Raw genomic sequence first — 19,006 nt, forward strand, 5'->3', positions numbered from 1 at the left:
AAGTCACTTAATCTAACTTTTATTGACATTTTTATAAATCTCTGTGACTACATGATTACTAACTTTGATGTAGGAGGAAAAAAGGGATTAACAGAAAAACCCAAGATCTAAGCTCTAATTCAGATATTAGCTCTCAAGGGGGATTCAGACCCCAGTTAATGGATAACTTATAAGTCAGGATACTAGGTTCTTGTACCCACAGAAATCAGTACCTGTAACGGGAACAGAGGGAGCTAGGCCATGAAGACCTTAAATAAAATGACAGGCTATAGAAATTTAGACTAGAAATAAATGATAAATGAAGATGTTTTGAAACTAATCATGGGAATCAGAAAGACACATGCTCAGAAAAGGCCAAATCTGTCCCCAGATTCACCTTATGCCATGTAAACCCCCAAAACACACCTCCACTGAAAAAGGTACCCGCTTCAGGGGTTGGCTTAGGACCCCAGGAACTCCAAATTAGGATAAGCCCTCCCCTGTACCTCCCCAAAAGTGGAGATTATTATAATGAGAAGGACAGGCCCTCCCTTGTACCTCTCCAAGGTGGAGATTATTATAATGAGACTGATAAATCAATTTATCTATACTATAAATATAACTGTCTTTCCTTTCCTAATTCTCAAGATACCTTTCCACTATTCTGGTTCTCTCCCTGTGGTCACCAACAGTATTGTAATAAAATTTGGAAAACTGAGTCATTGAGTCTTGTAATTCTTTTGGGATGACTCATGATCAATTTGACCCCAAAATCCATGCCACATCATCTTGAAGAAAGATAAAAGCATAATTTTTAGAGGTAGAATAGTGGAGGGGAGGTTAAAATTGATGAACTAATTATTTACACCTTGTGTGGCCTTGGGCAAGTCACTTAAAACTTCTGGGCCTCATCTACACATAAAATGAGGTTGAACTAGATGACGTTTAAGGTGCCTTCTGTGAGAAAATAATAATCAATTTATTGGGGACTCGGGGATCAGTCCTTTCTCTCCCCCACTCCAGAAATTCTGAGTTCTCCTTGAGAAACTTCATCAAATCTCAAATGGGACAAACCCAAGGGAACAAAAGGAATGGAGATGGATTCTCAGCCAGATTGAAGAATTGATGGGATTAAACCATACCTAGATAATGGACCATTTGAGCAACTAGAGTAAGGGGGTTTTTGCATTCTTTTTCCTGATGTCATCCCTACAATTCTTTTTTTTTTTTCATATAGAATGACTTTTTATTTCTTCATCCCAGAAAATATAGAAAAGACTCAAAAGTGCATATTGTCATGGGGAAAATGGGGTAAGCGGTTTGGGAAGGGATAGTGGTAGGATTTTGGGGTCCTTAGGAATTCCTCTTTAAAGAATTACACATTCTTGCACACAAAAGCAATTAGAATAAGATGGTGGTTTATTTTGGGGCTGAGGAAAGGAAAGGGAAGGGAAGGGAAACCATAAAAGAAGTCCTTAGACTTCTCATGCGGAGAAAGGCATGGCACAGAGAATGTGGTTCTGAGATACCAATCTCCTCCAGCAGGAGACAGGCAAGTACTTTTATAGAGGACTGATGGGGGTGACCATCTGACTGTGGTGGTGGCTGGGGGAATTGGGTGAGGGGTGGCTGCAGATCTCTCAAGCCATCTCTCTCCTCAGAACACAAAGGAAGCAGCCACACCCAAATTTATCTCCCCAGGGTTGAGGGAGACTAGAATGAAGGGTGGAGGTCCAGAACCTAGCTCAGTCTGATCTGGTTCCACTTATCTCTTTTTTTTTTTTTTTAGTGAGGCAATTGGGGTTAATTGACTTGCCCAGGGTCTCACAGTTAGTTAAGTGTTAAGTGTCTGAGGTCAGATTTGAACTCAGGTACTCCTGACTCCAAGGCTGGTGCTCTATCCACTTCGCCACCTAGCTGCCCCTCCACTTATCTCTTTAGGTGTGTCTGTCCTTTGGTTTAGTTTCTCAAGGAGAAGGTTCTTTGATGTGCCCCAGAGAACTTCTGGGGTGCTCTGGGCCCATAACAATATGAATGATTATCAGAAATATAAAACACTTAAATAATGTATTACAATCACTTCTGCTATTTTGCTCCATAAGGTCAAGACCCTTTGTCAAACTACTAAATAGATATTTCTCACTCACCTCAGACCATTGCTGTTTGAGCAATTCACAGCTATTATCATGGAGGGCTGAAACTTCCAAATTTCTTGACTCTTTCATCAAATGGATTTGGTTACCTTACTGCAACATCTTTCCTTTGGTGTTTCTTTTTTTTCCTCTAAAATTGTATTATTATTTTTTAAATTGTAAAAGTATTTTATTATTTTCCAGTTACATGTAGAGATAGTTTTCAACATTTGTTTTTATAAGATTTCTAGTTTCAAATTTTTCTCCCTCCCTCCTCTCCTCCCCAAGACAGCAAGTAATCTTGATGTAGGAGGCAAAAAGGGGTTAATAGAAAAACCTAAGACCCAAGCTCTAGTACAGATATTAGCTCTAAAAGGGAGTCAGATCCCAGTTAATGGGTAACTTATGTTAGGTTCTAGTACCCATAGTGATCAACATCCAGAACAGGTCAGGTCAAAATAACAATAAAGGAAAAAGACAACCTATAGAAATTCTAATGAAAAATGATTATATTTTGAAACTAGCCATGGGAATCAGAAAGAGACATGCACAGAAAAGGCCAAATTTGTCCCCAGATTCACTTTATGACATGTAAACCCCCACAACACACCTCCACTGAAAAAGGTACCTGCCTCAGTGATAATGGGAACAGAGGGAGCTGGGCCATGAAGACCTAAGACTATAACAATGATACATTGGACAGGCTCAAACTAGGAATAAATGATAAATGAAGATATTTTTAAACTGGTCATGGGAAACAGAAAGAGACATGTGCAGAAAAGGCCAAATTTGTCCCCAGATTCACCTTATGACATGTAAACCCCCACAACACACCTCCACTGAAAAAGGTACCCGCCTCAGGGGTTGGTTCAGGACCGCAGGAATTCCAAATTAGGATAAACTCTCCCCTGTACCTCCTTAAAGTGGAGATTATTATAATGAGATTAATAATCAATTTATCCATACTATAAATATAACTGTCTTTCCTTTCCTTATTTGAGAGATACCTTTCCAATATTCTGGTTCTCTCCCTGTGGTCACCCACAGTATTGCAATAAAACTTAGGAAACTGAGTCACTGAGTCTTGTAATTCTTTTGGGACTACTCACGATTAATTTGACCCAAATTTCCTGCCCACATCAATCTGATATAGGTTATATAAGTACAATCACATAAAACATATTTTTGCATTAGTCACCTACAATTCATTTTTTTTTTTTGTGAGGCAGTTGGGGTTAAGTGACTTGCCCAGGGTCACACAGCTAGTAAGTTAAGTGTCTGAGGCTGGATTTGAACTCAGGTACTCCTGACTCCAGGGCCGGTGCTCTATCCACTGCGCCACCTTGCTGCCCCTACAGTTCATTTTAATGTAGGCCACATTCAAGTCATGTCAACCAATAGAGTTGAATGATACTAACCATTTAGGGTTTTTTTGATGTATAATGAGCCACTTAACTTTGATTGTGTATAATGACCCACCTCCATCAAAAGAGGATAAAACCCTTGGAAAAAGTCACAGGAGGGTTTCTGAGGCCTCTTCTGGCTCTCCCTGGGCTCTCTGAAAACACATGGTTTCTGTCTCACTCTCATGTGCACTTGTGAGCTCTCTCTCTCTCTCTCTCTCTCTCTCTCTCTCTCTCTCTCTCTCTCTCTCTCTCTCGGCTTTCTGGAACCACATGGTCTCTCTTGGGTCTTGTAAGAAACAGATAAACTGAAGCAGGACCCCCAGTCTGGTGCAAAGAAGGAAGGCCATTTATTCTCAGTCTTGCAAGAACAGGCAGACACCCTGAAACGAATGCTGCAATTTATTCCAGTGAAATTCTCCCTTTTATCCTAGATCTAACATAAGGTCCCTCCCCCATCTGGGTTCACATTCTTCACAACACTTCTAAACATGTAGACGTGCCCCCCCCCCCAGATGTGGCACCACTGCAGCTCCCACCATGGGAGCACTAGACCTTGAGACTTTACAATCCTTTGTTCTCTAACTTTAGAAAACCCTTGTTGACTCAGCAGGGAAGAGGAAGGAAAATTTTGGGAAGTGGGAATAAACTTTTAGGGCTTGGATTATGTAGTTTGGTTTTTTTTTTTTAGTGAGGCAATTGGGGTTAAGTGACTTGCCCAGGGTCACACAGCTAGTAAGTGTTAAGTGTCTGAGGCTGGATTTGAACTCAGGTACTCCTGACTCCAGGGCCGGTGCTCTATCCGCTGTGCCACCTAGCTGCCCTGCGTAGTTTGTTCTTATCTGAGAGAAACATGCTCTACTGGTTAACTGTTAACTCAGCAGGAAAAAGGAAGGAACGGTGGAGATTGGGGGAGAATCCCCCAGGTCTTGAATAATGTATCCTGCCTCCTATCAGATCTCCTTAAAGCCACATGCATTCTCTCTGGGAGACCACATGAGTCTCTTGGGGGCTTTTCTCCTGCTCATGCTAACTGGCATGTTGATGCTTTCTCCCTGCCTTCACTATCTTGCAGCCTGGGACCATGAGAAATTTGGGAGACAAGTGGTCAATCCTTTACTGGTATAAGATTGATAAATTAAATATGCTCACCCCAAACTGGTGTCTATAGTAATTACTTTCAATGCAATACTTCCCACTGTAAATCCTACCAGTTGGAGTGTTTGGGGTGTTCAGGGAGGACTAGCACCTCTGGTATGAGGGCTTCCTGAGCCTTTTTCAGGTCTACTCATCCACCTTTGGTATCAACCTTCACCCAACTCTTTTGGGCTGGAATTTGGGGTCAAATTGATCTTGAGTCGTCCCAAAAGAATTACAAGACTCAGTGACTCAGCTTCCCAAGTTTTATTGCAATACTGTGGGTGACCACAGGGAGAGAACCAGAATGGTGGAATGGTATCTCTCAAATAGTGAAAGAAAAAAGTTATATTTATAGTATGGATAAACTGATTATTAATCTCATTATAATAAACTCCACTTTAGGGAGGTAGAGGGGAGGGCCAGTCCTTCTCATTATAATATTCTCTACCTTTAGGAGGTAAAGGGGAGGGCTCATCCTAATTTGGAGTTCCTGGGGTCCTAAGCCAACACCTGAGGCAGGTACCTTTTTCAGTGAAGGTGTGTTTTGGGGGTTTATACATCATAAGGTGAATCTGGGGACAAATTTGGCATTTTCTGTGCATGTCTCTTTCTGGTTCCCATCTTCATTTTTCATTAGAATTTCTATAGCCTGTCATTTTATTTAAGGTCTTCATGGCCTAGCTCCATCTGTTCCTGTTGGATTACTATGGGTAAGAGAATCTAGCATCGTGACTTGTGAGTTATCCATTAACTGGGATCTGAACCCCTCTTAGAGCTCATATCTGAATTAGAGCTTGGGTCTTAGGTTTTTGTTAACCTTTTTTTTGCCTCCTACATCTCTCACCCATGGTTCCAAGAAGCTGTAGCCTGTGTGATGGTCACACCCCAGTAAAACTTTGTTAGGGGGAAGCTAGGTGGCGCAGTGGATAGAGCACCGGCCCTGGATTCAGGAGGACCTGAGTTCAAATCTGGCCTCAGACACGTGACACTTACTAGCTGTGTGACCTTGGGCAAGTCACTTAACCCCCATTGCCCGCCTAAAAAACCCAAAAAACAAAAAAAACCCAAACTTTCTTAGAAGGCCTTAACCAGGTTGAAAGTAACTGACAAACCTCAAGCCTGTTGGTGAGATTGGTGAGACCAAGCATGTGGAGACTTTCCTGGCAGAATGGGCAGATGAGAATAGTTTGTGGAGCTCTTAGAGCTTGGTCAAACATCAAAGAAAATAAGGTTATCCAATGTATTCTGGGCTATCCTGTCATCTTATTACTGAGAGAATGAAGTTGACAATTTTGTGCAACTCTGCCTCATTTAAATACAATTCACTGGAAAAGTGAAGATATCACCCCACGATGTCATTGGTCTTCTTAAAAAATGAAGGATACTGGAGAGCAATTTGGATCTATGCCCGAAAGGCTATAAAGCTGTGCATACTCTTTGACCCAGCAATACCACTATTAGGTTTTTTTCCCAGGGAGATCATGAAAAAGGACCCATGTGTACACAAATATTTATAGCTGCTCTTTTTGTGGTGGCAAGGAATTGGAAATTGAGGGGTTGCCCATCAATTGGGGAATGGCTGAACAAGTTGTGGTATATGAATGTAATGGAATATTATTGTGCTGTAAGAAACAATGAGCAGGCAGATTTTAGTTTGTATCTTCCATGCCTAGCATACAATGGGCCCTTAATATGTGTATATTTAACTGAACAGATACCATCCAATGAACCTGATTTCAAAACGTTAACTGCATCAACTATGACTAACTATTTTGAATCTGAGATATCTTCTGGTTAGGAAGTCCTTAGAAATAAGAAAAAACCATAAAAACCTTAACCACTTCCGCTCCTTTGGGGAAAACTTGAGGCTAACTCTTTATTTGTCTGTGGCTTTTCATCAATCTAAACACAACACCCTTATTTTCTCTTCAGAGTAGGATGCAGAATGCAAGATGAAAAGGAGACAATGGGAAAATTGGATAACATTTGCCAATTCCCTCTAAGTCAGGCTGCTACAGAGTTCTCATTTTGTTTTAAGTGAATTCCCTGTTGGGATAAAGCCAAATTAAAACAAAGTGCATAAGCAGAATCTAAGGGTAAATACAAATGATTTAGGAATTGTCCATACTTCATTTCTTCCAATGGTGCAAATAACGAAGGGCCAGCAGAAAAAACTTTACTGTTTATTTGTGAAAGTTTAACACATTTATTCTGTTTCTATGACTTGGATATTCATCTGAATCTGTATGATCTTAAAGAAGAGTACAAGCTACCTGAAGGCAGGGTGCCATATATAGCTAATAATCTGTATAGTATAGCATTAGTGCCATGTCTAAACATAGACATTTTATAAATCATAGTAATGAATTTTACTATAGGAATTCATATTCAATTTTTATCAATTTGCCAAATTATCCCCATTCCTCTAGGTAAATATATTTTATTTTCTCTTCTCTAGGTCTATGATTGGCTATTGTACTTAAGATTATGGCTTATTTTAAGAGTTTTTAATTTACTCTATTGTATTCATTGTACATGTTGTCCTAGTTATGCTTATCTCACTGCATCAGTTTATATAAAACATCCTCATGTTTCTGAATTCTCATACTTGTCATTTCTGACCCCACAGTATTTTCATCACATTCATATAGCACTTTGTTCAGTCATTCTCCAACTGATAGGCTCCTTTGTTTCCAATTCCTTGTTACCACAAAAAGTACTCTTCTGAATAATTTTGGTATATTTGGATATTTTTGACTTTTAGTTATATATTATGAAGAGAGATTGCTGGATCACTGCATACAAAATTGTGCATCTTGGATGGATGCCAGGTATTCACCCTTAGGCTGGGCAACATTTTTCCCCCCACTACCCAGCAGAAACCTATTCTTTTTCTCCCTGGATGCTGGGCCTCCTCCAGTCACTTGGTTTTTTTTCACCGTTAAGTTTCTTTCTTTTTAGTTCTTTGTTCATCAAAATGAGGTGGTTTACTTTTGGTGAGATTTGTGGATGCTTTAGTTTTGGGGGTAAATGTCATGTTCATCTACCTTCAAGGTTCTGTTTTTTGCCTTCACTAGGTAGCTCTTCAAACAAGGCAACCTTATTTTTATGGGCTATCAATTTAATATCTGAATGCCTAACACTCAGGTAACTTACCATTAAGAGACAAGACAAATTCACGGTAAGGAGGTAAAAAATAATGCAAAGTAGCAATTTACTAAGTGACAAAATGAGTGGTTATGGACAGTAAATGCCACAAGAGATTTGAGAAAGATGGATTGACTCAGTTTTAGATACTTAATACCTCAACTTTCTAAGTATTTGAGGTTAATATATGAGAAAAATAAAAATAATCTAGCCCTAAGCTATAATTAGTGAAACTTTGCTATCTGAGGAAGAGTTTCTTGGGACTTTAATTTGCTGCAATTCTAAGTCTTGAGTCCCGGTGTAAGATATGTCTGATCCCACTTAAGGCTGCATGTGCCCCTGCAGTCTGAGGACTGCCACAAGTGGATGTCTCTGGGAAAGTCAAGAGAACGACCTTGTAAAGGTGAAGATAGGATTCTCTTGACCTATCCCCATCTTAGTAAATAAGAAGTATTCCCACCTTGTTAATTCTGAACCTGGCTATGACATCCTGTCTTACAATTGGCTACCCATGACTCCTACCTGAAATCAAACAGAACTAATGCTATGTCCTTGCAAGCATAAAAAAAAAAAACCAAACCCAAGAAGAATGATAAAATATCTAGTGTTACCAAAATGGAAAAAGCCAATTTTATTTGGGTTTATTATTACCACCTGGATATTGAACATGTCTTGAAAAGCAAACATGTTTTATTATATATTTATAACATATCGTTTTGAAATTAACCTATGTGTTTATAAATCCCATCCCAGAGTTTTTTCTGACAATTGCAATTCTTTTGGCAATTTTTAAATGAAATTCAGTTGTGTATCAGGCTCTGTTAATAGTTCCCCCAAATCTCATCTTCCTAGGTGAGAATATTAATATTACAGAGGCCCCCTGCTGTGTGAGCATGTGCCCACCCATAATCAATCAGCTTGAAGCAGTGTGTGAGGCAGTTTTGGGGGTTGGCATCGGAACCAGGAGTGGTTGAGGTAGTTAGGGTTTTCCTATCCTTGTTCTTTGTTAACCTCTAATATATTTTAATAAATGTTTAATACCTAAACTGTTAAACTGTTGTCCTAGTTAGCTTTCCCCACAAAGGGACAGGTAGGGTAACAACACACATTTAGTTTTACTGGTCACATAGGGAAGGGATGAGTAGCTCAAAGAAAATAGCTAGAAAAAAAAGGCTAAAGTGAAAAATTTTCAGTTGGTTTTAATAATTGTAATAAGATTAGACAATCACATATGCCAAATATAAAAAATTTAAGTTATCATTTGAATTTGACAACCTAAAAATGTGAACTCTGTGGTCTAGTGATGATCATATTAGTGCTATTAGGGTTTGAGCTAGCTCTCACTACTTGACCTTGTTATTGTAATAGCTGACTAGAACTGTATTAAGATTTATTTTGTCAGAGATTTTGACAGAGAAGGGAATCTCTACAAGTGATCTGAACTGGTGAAGCAAATCCACTAGAGAATGCTCTAAAGCCCCACTTATTCCAGTATTCCTGAGAGATCTCCAGAGGACTACAGAATTGCATTAGAGGATATTTCAGAGATTGGAAAAGGTGAGTTGTTGCACAACAGTAGATTTTTCTTTGTGTAATTTCAGGTGGGTTTGCTATGGGCTATTGCTTGGGGGCTCTGTGTTGTGATAGCTCTGGAAGCTTTTTAAAGACTGATTCTAGGAAGCCACATATCCCTGCATTCTGCTTCAGTGATAACTGTCCTATATCTCTTGCTACTTGTCTCAGCTGTGCTGCATGTCACCTGAAAAAATGTTACCTTAGAGCTTGCAAAGTTGTAACTTTTGCAGTGTCATGAAATTTTCATGAGGTAATGAATCTAGTCTTCACCGTCAACACCTTCTCACATTCCACCTTCTGTTCTAGTAAGCATGTCATCTGAGACATTGTCACTTCCATTATCCTCTCAACTGGTTCCTAATCTACCTGTTCCTGAATCTGCAGTGATTAGAACTCTGAATACTCCTTTTCAATCTCCTACTTCAGTATTTACTCCACCACTGATAGCAAGGACTGGTAATGCCTTTGTTTGTGGACCTCAACCTATTCCTTATTTTCCTCCATTTTCTATGCTACTGCTGTCTAGGTTGGTTTGTTGTCTGCAGGAATGTTGCCTTTCATCACCATCATGGAGTGGCTGTTTGTCAAAATTGCTTGAATAAAAAAAAAAATTCAAAGACTTCCTAGAACCTATTGTGTATGGCTATGCTTGCACTGATGTGCTTGAACAAATGTCCTATTTTGTTCAGTTTTCATATCTTGTAGGGTATGTTTTGCTAGGAGGCACTTGTCTCTCATGGTTCTTGGTTTGGTAAATTACCTCAAACATTTATCGTTTGTTTAGTGTATTATTAGTTAATGTTTAATCAAATGGAACACAACCAGTATAAATTGTATCCATTTCCCTCTTCCCTAATATTCCCTTTGCACCAAAGGGGACAGCCCCTATGCATTTAGACTATAATGATCCAAAAAAAGATTGGGAGATGTGAGAAATAATTCATTTGGACCCCTACATGATTCCAATCAGTATTAACCAATTTGATATTTTACATAAATCACATAGGGATTAGATAAATATGTTCTTATAGTGGGTCTCAAACTTTAATGAAATCAAACTTTTTAAAAAACTTTTTAAATTCACTATTTGCTTACCAAGTTATGAGGCTCGCTTGTGCAACCACAAGAATGCTGACAAGTATCTCAACGTCCATGTCCAAACCCAGCATGGGTGGGATACCTTGATGCTTTAGAAAGTCCTCCAACTTATTTTTATACCTTAGGACTATTCTCTCTTGTCCAACATGGGCAAGTGACCGTCTAACCAGCAGACACAATATTTTTGCTTATTTTAGCTTACACATGACATCAACTAATGGAATTCTGTTCTTTGTATAGATGCTTTTGAACATCCAGGTAACAGATCTAGTACCAAACCTTATAAAGACTTGGAAGAAGGGGGCATCTCAGATGGTAAGAAAGATCTGAGGGCAGCTAGGTGGTGCAGTAGATAAGAGTACTGGCCCTGGAATCAGAAGGACTGGGTTGAAATCTGGCCTCAGACACTTAACACTTACTAGCTGTGTGACCCTGGGCAAGTCACTTAACCCCAATTGCAGAAAGAAAGATGGAAGGAAAGAAAGATCTGAGGTCCACTTCATTGGACTTTAGTAAAGTGATATTGGCTCAGAGCTCTGCCTCAGTCTCTTACTGTGGGTTGGACAATTTTAATCCCCACAAAGCTTCCTCTGGACTCTCTGAGGGCTTAGGGGTAAAGCACCATCCTTTTTGAAGATGATTTGGGATCTGGACTTTCCAGAAAATCACCCCTACCCTCTTTCACCCAAGGGATTATAACTCCTCCAGGGCAAAAAGTCTTTCTTTTTTTGTAAGGGCAAACAATAACAAAGTATCCCCAGTGCTAATCACAGTGCTTAGGGTCTAGTAAATGCTTAATAAGAATTTATCTGGGCAGCTAGGTGGCACAGTGGATAAAGCACAGGCCTTGGATTCAGGAGGACCTGAGTTCAAATCCAGCCTCAGACACCTGACGCTTACTGGCTGTGTGACCCTGGGCAAGCCACTTAACTATCATTGCCCCGAAAAAAAAAGAAAAAAGGAAAAAAAAATTATCAAATGGAATTGATAGGCAGTGTAGAGAGGAAGGAATTAAGTATTTCTTTTCCCTTACCACACGTATGTATGTATGTATATCCACATTTAAAATGAAACTCTTCTAAGAGTAGGGTTTCTTGAGTTCAGTTTTTTTGGTTTTTGGGCAAGGCAATGAGGGTTAAGTGACTTGAGTAGGGTTTCTTTGTGTTATGGACTGGGACACATCCCATATTTATTAGCTGCAGGACTACAGTCAAAATCACCATCTCTAAGCCTCAGTTTTTTGTTTTTTCAACTATAAAATGGGAACACTCCCTTGTAGCACCTTGCTCACAAGTTCAATGTAAAGAACAAATAACTGGATACTCTAAAGATGCAGACTGCTGTCCAGCCAATGTGATTACTGTCCTAGTTAATTCTTGCCAGTGACTGGAGTCTTAATCCAGTTCCTGTGGCACAGGATCAACAGCAATGAAGCACCCATGCTGTGCAGCATTCAGGGCCCCCCCCCCCTCACTTGTGCCATGACTGCTTTCTTTTCCAGCAAGTCTTCAAGGACATCCTTTTATGAGGCTTCTCTTGTACAGTTCTTGACTGATAATGTGTTTCAGCCTTCTTATGCCAATAAGCACCTTTCCTCAACTTTTAAGTCTTTGGGCCTTTCTGAAAATTGGGTTATTTCCAGACAAAGTGTTTTATTAAGTTTAAAGCTTACTTAAATAGCAGTTACCATTTAAGAAATAATGTATCACTGACCCAATAAAGAAACAATGAAAACAAAAGGGCAATCTCTGAATAAGATTTTTTATGTCTGCACTTTTGGAATTTCCAAAATCAGGCTGGCATCATAAGATGTTTTGGACTTGGTAAAGAGTAAATCTAAGCTACCATGATGGCAGTTCTTTATAAGCCCAGCTTGGTTCTTCTCCAGTGTCTCCTCTTGGAGTTGTACCTGATCTTGTTGCCAGTTTTCATGCGAATCCACTGAGGAATTGGGCGATTTTGCTTCTGCTTCTTTGCAAGGAACCTCTTGATTCTGAAGGTCTTGTGGGAAGACATGGTGAGGTCTCAGCAGGGCAGCCAGAAAATAGCACAACTAGTGAGAGAACGAATAGCTTAGAATGAGTATCAGTGTTCTTAAAGAGTTTCCAGGACATTGCCTACCACATATCAGGCCCTACATAAACATTTGTTGAACCAAATATAGTAAACTGATAGGTTTGGCTTTGCCCTCTGCTTTGTTCATCGCGACCAGAAACAAGCATACCAACCCAGGCCATACTGCATTTACCCAAAGCTTATTTAGAGCTGATACTCCTTTATACACATATATGGTACATTATATACTATGTATTTTCAGAGTTGGTGAGGCAATTGGGGTGAAGTGATTTGCTCAGGGTCACACAGCTAGTAATTGTTAAGTGTCTGAGGCTGGATTTGAACTCAGATATTCCTGAATCCAAGGCCAGTGCTCTATCCACTGCACCACCTAGCTGCCCCCCTACTATGTATTTTTTCTTTCTTTCTTTCTTTTTTTTTTGGTGAGGCAATTGGAGTTAAGTGACTTGCCCAGGGTCACACAGCTAGTAATTGTTAAGTGTCTGAGGCCAGATTTGAACTCAGGTACTCCTGAATCCAGGCCTGGTGGTGCTCTTATCCACTGCTCCACGTGGCTGCCCGGTACTATGTATTTTTAATATAGGTTTTACATATGATGCATATGTAATGTGTTGGGTTTTTATGTTTTGTTTTTTTTTAGTGAGGCAATTGGGGCTAAGTGACTTGCCCAGGGTCACACAGCCAGCAAGTGTTCAGTGTCTTAGGCCGGATCTGAACTCAGGTACTCCTGACTCCTGGGCCGGTGCTCTATCCACTGCACCACCCAGCTGCCCCATATGTAATGTTTTGATATGTTGAGTTTTTAGTATTTTTAATATATACCACATATTCTAATTGTTCCAGTGTACAGCTAGATGCTAATATTTGGGCACAAATATTTACGAGTTGGCCAATCGTTTAACCTCTGTGCCTCACTTTCCTCAGCTGTAAAAGGAGATTGGCTTCATGGTCCTTTCCATTACCCCTTATGGTCTCCCACTGCTTTAACCCTGATTCCCACCCAGGAATGGCCCCCGAGGCCCAGCGTGGACCGCATCCGTTTTCTCTGCCCTAGAGGCGGGTGGTTCAGAGCCTCCACTGAGAGCCCCAACACCGCACGCCGCTCCCCAGGAGCCCAGAACGCCGAGAAAAGTTCCGGGGCCGGCGGACCGGGCACTTTCCCGCGCACGGCGGGGACGGCTTCCGTTTAAACGCACGCCTCAGCACGGCCCTGCCCAGCGTGGTCCTCTGGGACTCACTCACCCGAGGTTCCAGCGGCAGCAAATTCCGAGTCTTACGGCAGAAAACAGCTCAGCGTCGCCTACAAGCGCTCGCAGAAAGATCAGGAAAAGAAAGGACCAGAGAAACCAACGAAAGTTATCCGTGCAGTGACGTACTTCCGCTCAGGAGGCGGAGGTTTAGCCGTAGCTCTCTATTTCCGGGTTAGGAACGTAGCACGTGCTCAAGCGTGCCGGAAGTCTCGAGCTGATTCGGCCTGCCGTATACCCCTGCAGCAGGCAGGAATGGAATATTCTCGTGCTGTCTTTTTTACCTCATACCCCTGCAGCCGGCAGGAATGGAATAGTCCTGTGCTAAGGACCAGTATTTTTTTACACCCCTCTAATTGGCGCGAATGGAATAGTCCGTTGCTGTGGTTAAATCTCTTTTACTCCCCTCCGTCGGGAAGGAATAGAATATTCCGGTGCCGAGGACAAATCTGTCTTGCCAACACACCTGCAGCAGGCAGGAATGTAATAGTTTCATGTTAAAGACCAGTATTTCCCTCAGCGGAGGCGTCAATGGAATAGTCCCGCAGGGCGGGAGGTCGGGGATGGGGTTCTGTGTGCTGGGGGAAGCGCACGCGCAACTGGAAGGTTGGGGCAGGAGGTAAGAGGAGGCAGTGGAGATTTAGGAAGCCAGGCGGGGACACTTGAAGAGGAAGCTGGAGCCTGGGAGGTAGTGGTTCCTCGGGCTAGTCCAGCCCCGTCCTGGGGCAGGTTGGTCGGGGTGTGGGGGAAAGGCTGAGAAGAGTGATCTGCAGGTGGCCCCTTATCTGGGGGTACCCACGTGGTGGGTACGGAGCAGGTGAGCCCCGGGAGAGGCACCACCGCAGAGTTGTGGAGAGGGATGCGGGTGCGAAGGGAGGGGGAAGGGGGCGGGGCATGCATAAACGGAGAGGGGTGTGTGTGTGTGTGTGTGTGTGTGTGTGTGTGTGTCCGTCCGTCCGTCCTATGTTTGCCTGTGCCTTAGACCTCCTCAAACCTCCGCCGAGAGCCCTTTTAGCCGAAGCCGCTACTGGGGGCTGCTGGCTTTTCAGGTGGAAAGGATGGACGCCCCTTCTCTTCCCAAGGGATCCACTCTGGATAGAATTGTTTGGGGGTGTGTGAGACCCCCGAACTTGTATTCCCTGTCACCGGTCTGGCTTTGCTCAGCCAGGGCCTCCTGAGAGCGACCTTGCTCTCCCTCTTCCCGGGGAATAGTCCAGGCATGGGGGGGGCACCCCAAAAGAGGAAGGAGCCAAAGTGCTGGACCAGTAAGTCAACAGGCATTAATCGCATGCAAAGGTGCCAGTCACGGAGCTAAGAGTCAGAGATACAAATAAAGGCAAAACCGCTGTTTCTGCCCTCAAGGAGCTGACAGTCTACCAGACAAAACGTCCTGCAATTGACTAGGGAATGCGAGATGTTTTACAGATGGGAGGCAGTCTCAGGGGAAGTAAATGCTAACACTTACAGGGACCAGAGGAGGCTGAGTCTTGAGGGGAGCCAGGAAACCCAGGTGAGGGAGGCAGAATGTTTTTGTGCGTAGGGATTGATGGGGGCATCCGTAGCCGACGGATTCTGTAGGTCCTAAGAATATCCTAGAATGAATATCAGTCAGAGGGTTGGGATGGGGGAGGGGTGCAGTCTTGACAGACTAGTCTTCTGGTGTGATGATTGGCTAAGTTAGCCTCTGTGTGGAAGAAGGATGATGGGCTGATCTGTATATGGACTGCAGAGTGGCCATTTTGTGTGTACAGAAGTGTGTATAAGCAAGCTGATTTTTAGTGCCCCCACTAATTTGTGTGTCTGTGGGTAGGTGTATATAACCTAGAGATAGGAGGTGGTGTATGGAATATACTTTCTAATAGGGACTACATGTGAATCCCAGAAATGATGGCAATACCATTGGCATCGGGGCATCCAGGTGGCACAGTGGATGGAGCTCCAGTCCTGAAGGGCCTGTAGTTGGGAAGACTTGAGTTTGAATTCTTTGTCTGACAGTTAACAATCTGTGTGACCCTGGGCAAGTCACTTAGCTCTCATGGTCCCGCAAAAAAAAAAAATGAAAGAAAGAAAAGAACAGAAAAGAAATTATATAATCCTTAGGACTTAATGGTAATGAGATTTGAAATGTTTATGTTTTGGGTGTTATAACTCTGGCCCTGCATTTAGTGTGGGGAAAGGGAAGGGGAGGGAAGATGATGGTGTGATGTTTGTTCATTTTTTTTTTTTTTTGGTGAGGAAATTGGGGTTAAATGACTTGCCCAGGGTCACACAGCTAGTAAGTGTCAAGTGTCTGAAGTCAGATTTGAACTCAGGTCCTCCTGACTCCAGGGCCGGTGCTCTATCTACTGTGCCACCTAGCTGCCCCCTTGTTCATTTTTTAAAAAATAATAAACATTTTTTATTTAAAGTTTTGAGTTCCAATTCTATCCCTCCTTCCTTCCCTCCCTTCAGCAATCAGATATAGGTTATACTTGTGCAAGTATGTAAAACATTACCATATTAGTCATTTTGTATAAGAAAACTTGAATAAAAGAAAAAATGAAAGAAAGTGAAAAATAGCATGCTTCAATCTGTGTTCAGTCAATATCAGTTCTTTCTTTGTAGGTGGATAATATGCTTCATCATTAGTCCTTTGGGATTGTCTTGGATCCTTTTATTGCTGAGAAGAGTTGTCATTCATAGTTCTTCATCAAACAGTATTGCTCTCACTGTGCACAAAGTTCTTCTGCTTCTGCTCACTTCACTATACATCAGTTCATGCAAGACTTTCCAGTTTTTTCTGAAATCATCCTGCTTGTCACTTCTTATCACACATAATATTCCATCGCAATCATATATCACAGCTTGTTTAGCCATTCCCCAACTGATGGGCCTTTCTCTGATTTCCAATTCTTAGCTACCACAAAAAGAGCTGCTATAAATATTTTTGTATAAGTGGTTCTTCTTTTTTGGATTATCTTTGAGATATAAACTTAGCAGAGGTATTGCTGGATCAAAGGTTATACACAATTTTGTAGCCCTTTGGGCATAGTTCCAAACTGTTTCCCAGAATGGTTGAATCAGTTCACAACTCCAATAGTGGGTTAGTGTCTCAGTTTTCCTACATAATTTTCAACATCCAACATTTTCCTTTTTTGTTATATTTGCCACTCTGATAGGTGTGAGGCGATATCTCTGAGTTGTTTTTTCTTTAAGTCCTTTGTTTTATTTATTTAAGGTTTTGAGTTCCAAATTCTATCCTTCTCTCATTTCCTCCCTCCTTATCCTCCCCCCTCCTTGAGGCGGTAAGCAACCAGATATAGGTTATACATGTGCAATTATGTAACATGTTACCGTATTAGTAATTTTATATAAAAATATTCAAGTAAAAAAAAAGCTCAAAACAGCATGTTTCAGTCTGTGCTCAAACAACATCAGTTCTTTCTCTGGAGGTAGATAGTATGCTTCATCATTAGTCCTTTGGGATAGTCCTGGATCATTGTATTGCTCAGAGTAGTTAAGTCATTCACAATTTCTTATAGAACAATAATGCTCTCACTGTGTACAATGTTCCCCCAGTTCTGCTCACCTACTATACATCAGTTCATATGAGTCTTTCCAGGTTTTTCAAAATCATCCTGCTCGTCATTTCCCACAGCACAATAATATTCCACAACAATCACACACCACAGATTGTTCAGTCTTTCCCCAACTAATGGGCATTCCCTCAATCTCCAATTCTTAGTCACCACAAAGAGTTGCCATAAATATTGTTTGTACAATTTTTTTCCTCTTCTCTTTTTCACAGTTACTATTGTTAACTGTTTCCCTCCATCCTATTCCTATCCCCATGATATTTACTCTATTATCTATCTTCTTTTACCCTATCCCTCCTCAAAAAGGATTTGCTTCTGACTGCTCCCTCCCCCAATCTGCCCTCCCTTCTTTTACCCTTCCCTCCTTATTCCTTTCCCCTCCTATTTTCCTGCAAGGTTAAGTTCAATAATTCCACCCAATTGAGTGTGTAGGTTAATCCCTCCTTGAGCCAACTCTGATGAGATTAAGGTCTTTGAACCAATTCTGATGAGTGTAAGGCTCATTCACTGCCCTGTTCCTCCCCCATCTTTCCCCCCACTCCATAAGCCCTTTCATGTTTCTTTCATGTGGGATTTCACCCCATTCTACCTCTCCCCTTTCCCCTCCCCCAGTGTAATCCTTTCACCCCTCAATTTTACCCTAAAGATATCATCATGAGACAGCTAGGTGACACAGTGGATCAAGCACCCACCCTGGACCCAGGAGGACCCGAGCCTAAATCCGGCCCTGGTCACAAGACATTCACCCACTGTGAGACCCCCAGGCATGTTACCCAACTCCAACCACCCCACAAAAAAGAGATAAAAAAAAATGCTTTACATATATCATCCCTTCATAATCAATTCCCACCTGAGCCCTCTGTCTAAATTTATTTCTATCATCTGCTCGAATACTGAGAAATTTCTTATGAGTTAGAAGTATCATCTTCCCATGTAGGAAGGTAAGCAGTTTAACCTTTTAACATCCCTCTTGATTTCTATTTCCTATTTACCTTTTTATGTTTCTCTAGAGTCTTATATTTGAAAGTCAAATTTTCCATTCAGTTCAGGTCTTTTCATCACAAATACCTGAAAGTCCTCTTTTTCACTGAAGTCCCATTTTTCCCCCTGAAAGATTATACACAGTTTTGCTGGGTAAGTGATTTTTGGTTGTAATCTCCAAGTTGTTTTAATTAGCATTTCTCTAATCAATAGTAATCTAGAGCATTTTTTCATATGAACTACAGATAGTTTTGATTTCTTTGTCTGAAAAATGCCTGTTCATATCCTTTGACCATTTATCAATGGGGGAATGACTTGTATTTTTATAAACTTGATTCAGTTCTCATTTGAGAAATGAGGGCTTGGGGACAGCTAGGTGGCACTGTGGATAAAGCACTGGCAATGGATTCAGGAGGACCTGGATTCAAATCTGGCCTCAGACACTTGATACTTACTAGGTGTGTGACCTTGGGCAAGTCACTTAACCCTCGTTGCCCTGACCAAAAAAAAAAAAAAAGAGAGAGAGAAAGAGGGCTTTATAAGAGAGACTTGTTATTTTTCTGCTTTCCTTATAATCTTATTACATTAGTTTTGTTTGTTCAAAAACTTTTAAAGTTTATATAATCATAATTGTCTATTTTACATATTGTATT

The 19,006-nt window shown here is 41.3% G+C and overlaps 3 protein-coding genes across 8 annotated transcripts in view; 2 read left to right on the forward strand and 1 right to left on the reverse strand.

Annotated features, from left to right (window-relative positions):
- GON4L (gon-4 like) overlaps positions 1 to 19,006 on the forward strand; it is a 298,840-nt gene that overhangs the window by 137,649 nt on the left and 142,185 nt on the right. The gene's annotated exons all lie outside the window — the stretch shown is intronic.
- On the reverse strand, positions 12,220 to 13,942 carry LOC122754207 (60S ribosomal protein L39). The gene is made up of 2 exons (XM_044002417.1): positions 13,793 to 13,942; positions 12,220 to 12,527 (listed from the first exon to the last, which is right to left on the reverse strand). Exon 2 carries the CDS (start codon positions 12,488 to 12,490, stop codon positions 12,335 to 12,337), a length of 156 nt encoding a protein of 51 aa, XP_043858352.1. The 5' UTR covers positions 12,491 to 12,527; positions 13,793 to 13,942; the 3' UTR covers positions 12,220 to 12,334.
- The window catches only part of YY1AP1 (YY1 associated protein 1), a 36,950-nt gene continuing 32,184 nt past the window's right edge, over positions 14,241 to 19,006 (forward strand). For 2 of the 4 annotated variants that reach the window (XM_044002408.1, XM_044002410.1), the window contains exon 1: positions 14,391 to 14,614. The gene's annotated coding sequence lies outside the window, so the exon portion shown is untranslated. Of the gene's footprint in view, positions 14,615 to 19,006 lie in introns of all 4 variants that reach the window. The other 2 variants (XM_044002411.1, XM_044002412.1) reach the window with 2 other exon arrangements.

Source organism: Dromiciops gliroides, chromosome 4 (genome assembly GCF_019393635.1).
Source record: "Dromiciops gliroides isolate mDroGli1 chromosome 4, mDroGli1.pri, whole genome shotgun sequence".
Lineage (NCBI taxonomy): Eukaryota > Metazoa > Chordata > Mammalia > Microbiotheria > Microbiotheriidae > Dromiciops > Dromiciops gliroides.

Coding starts and splice junctions, on each gene's coding strand:
- LOC122754207 (XM_044002417.1), bottom strand. CDS start 12,490: ATGTCTTCCCACAAGACCTTCAGAATCAAGAGGTTCCTTGCAAAGAAG.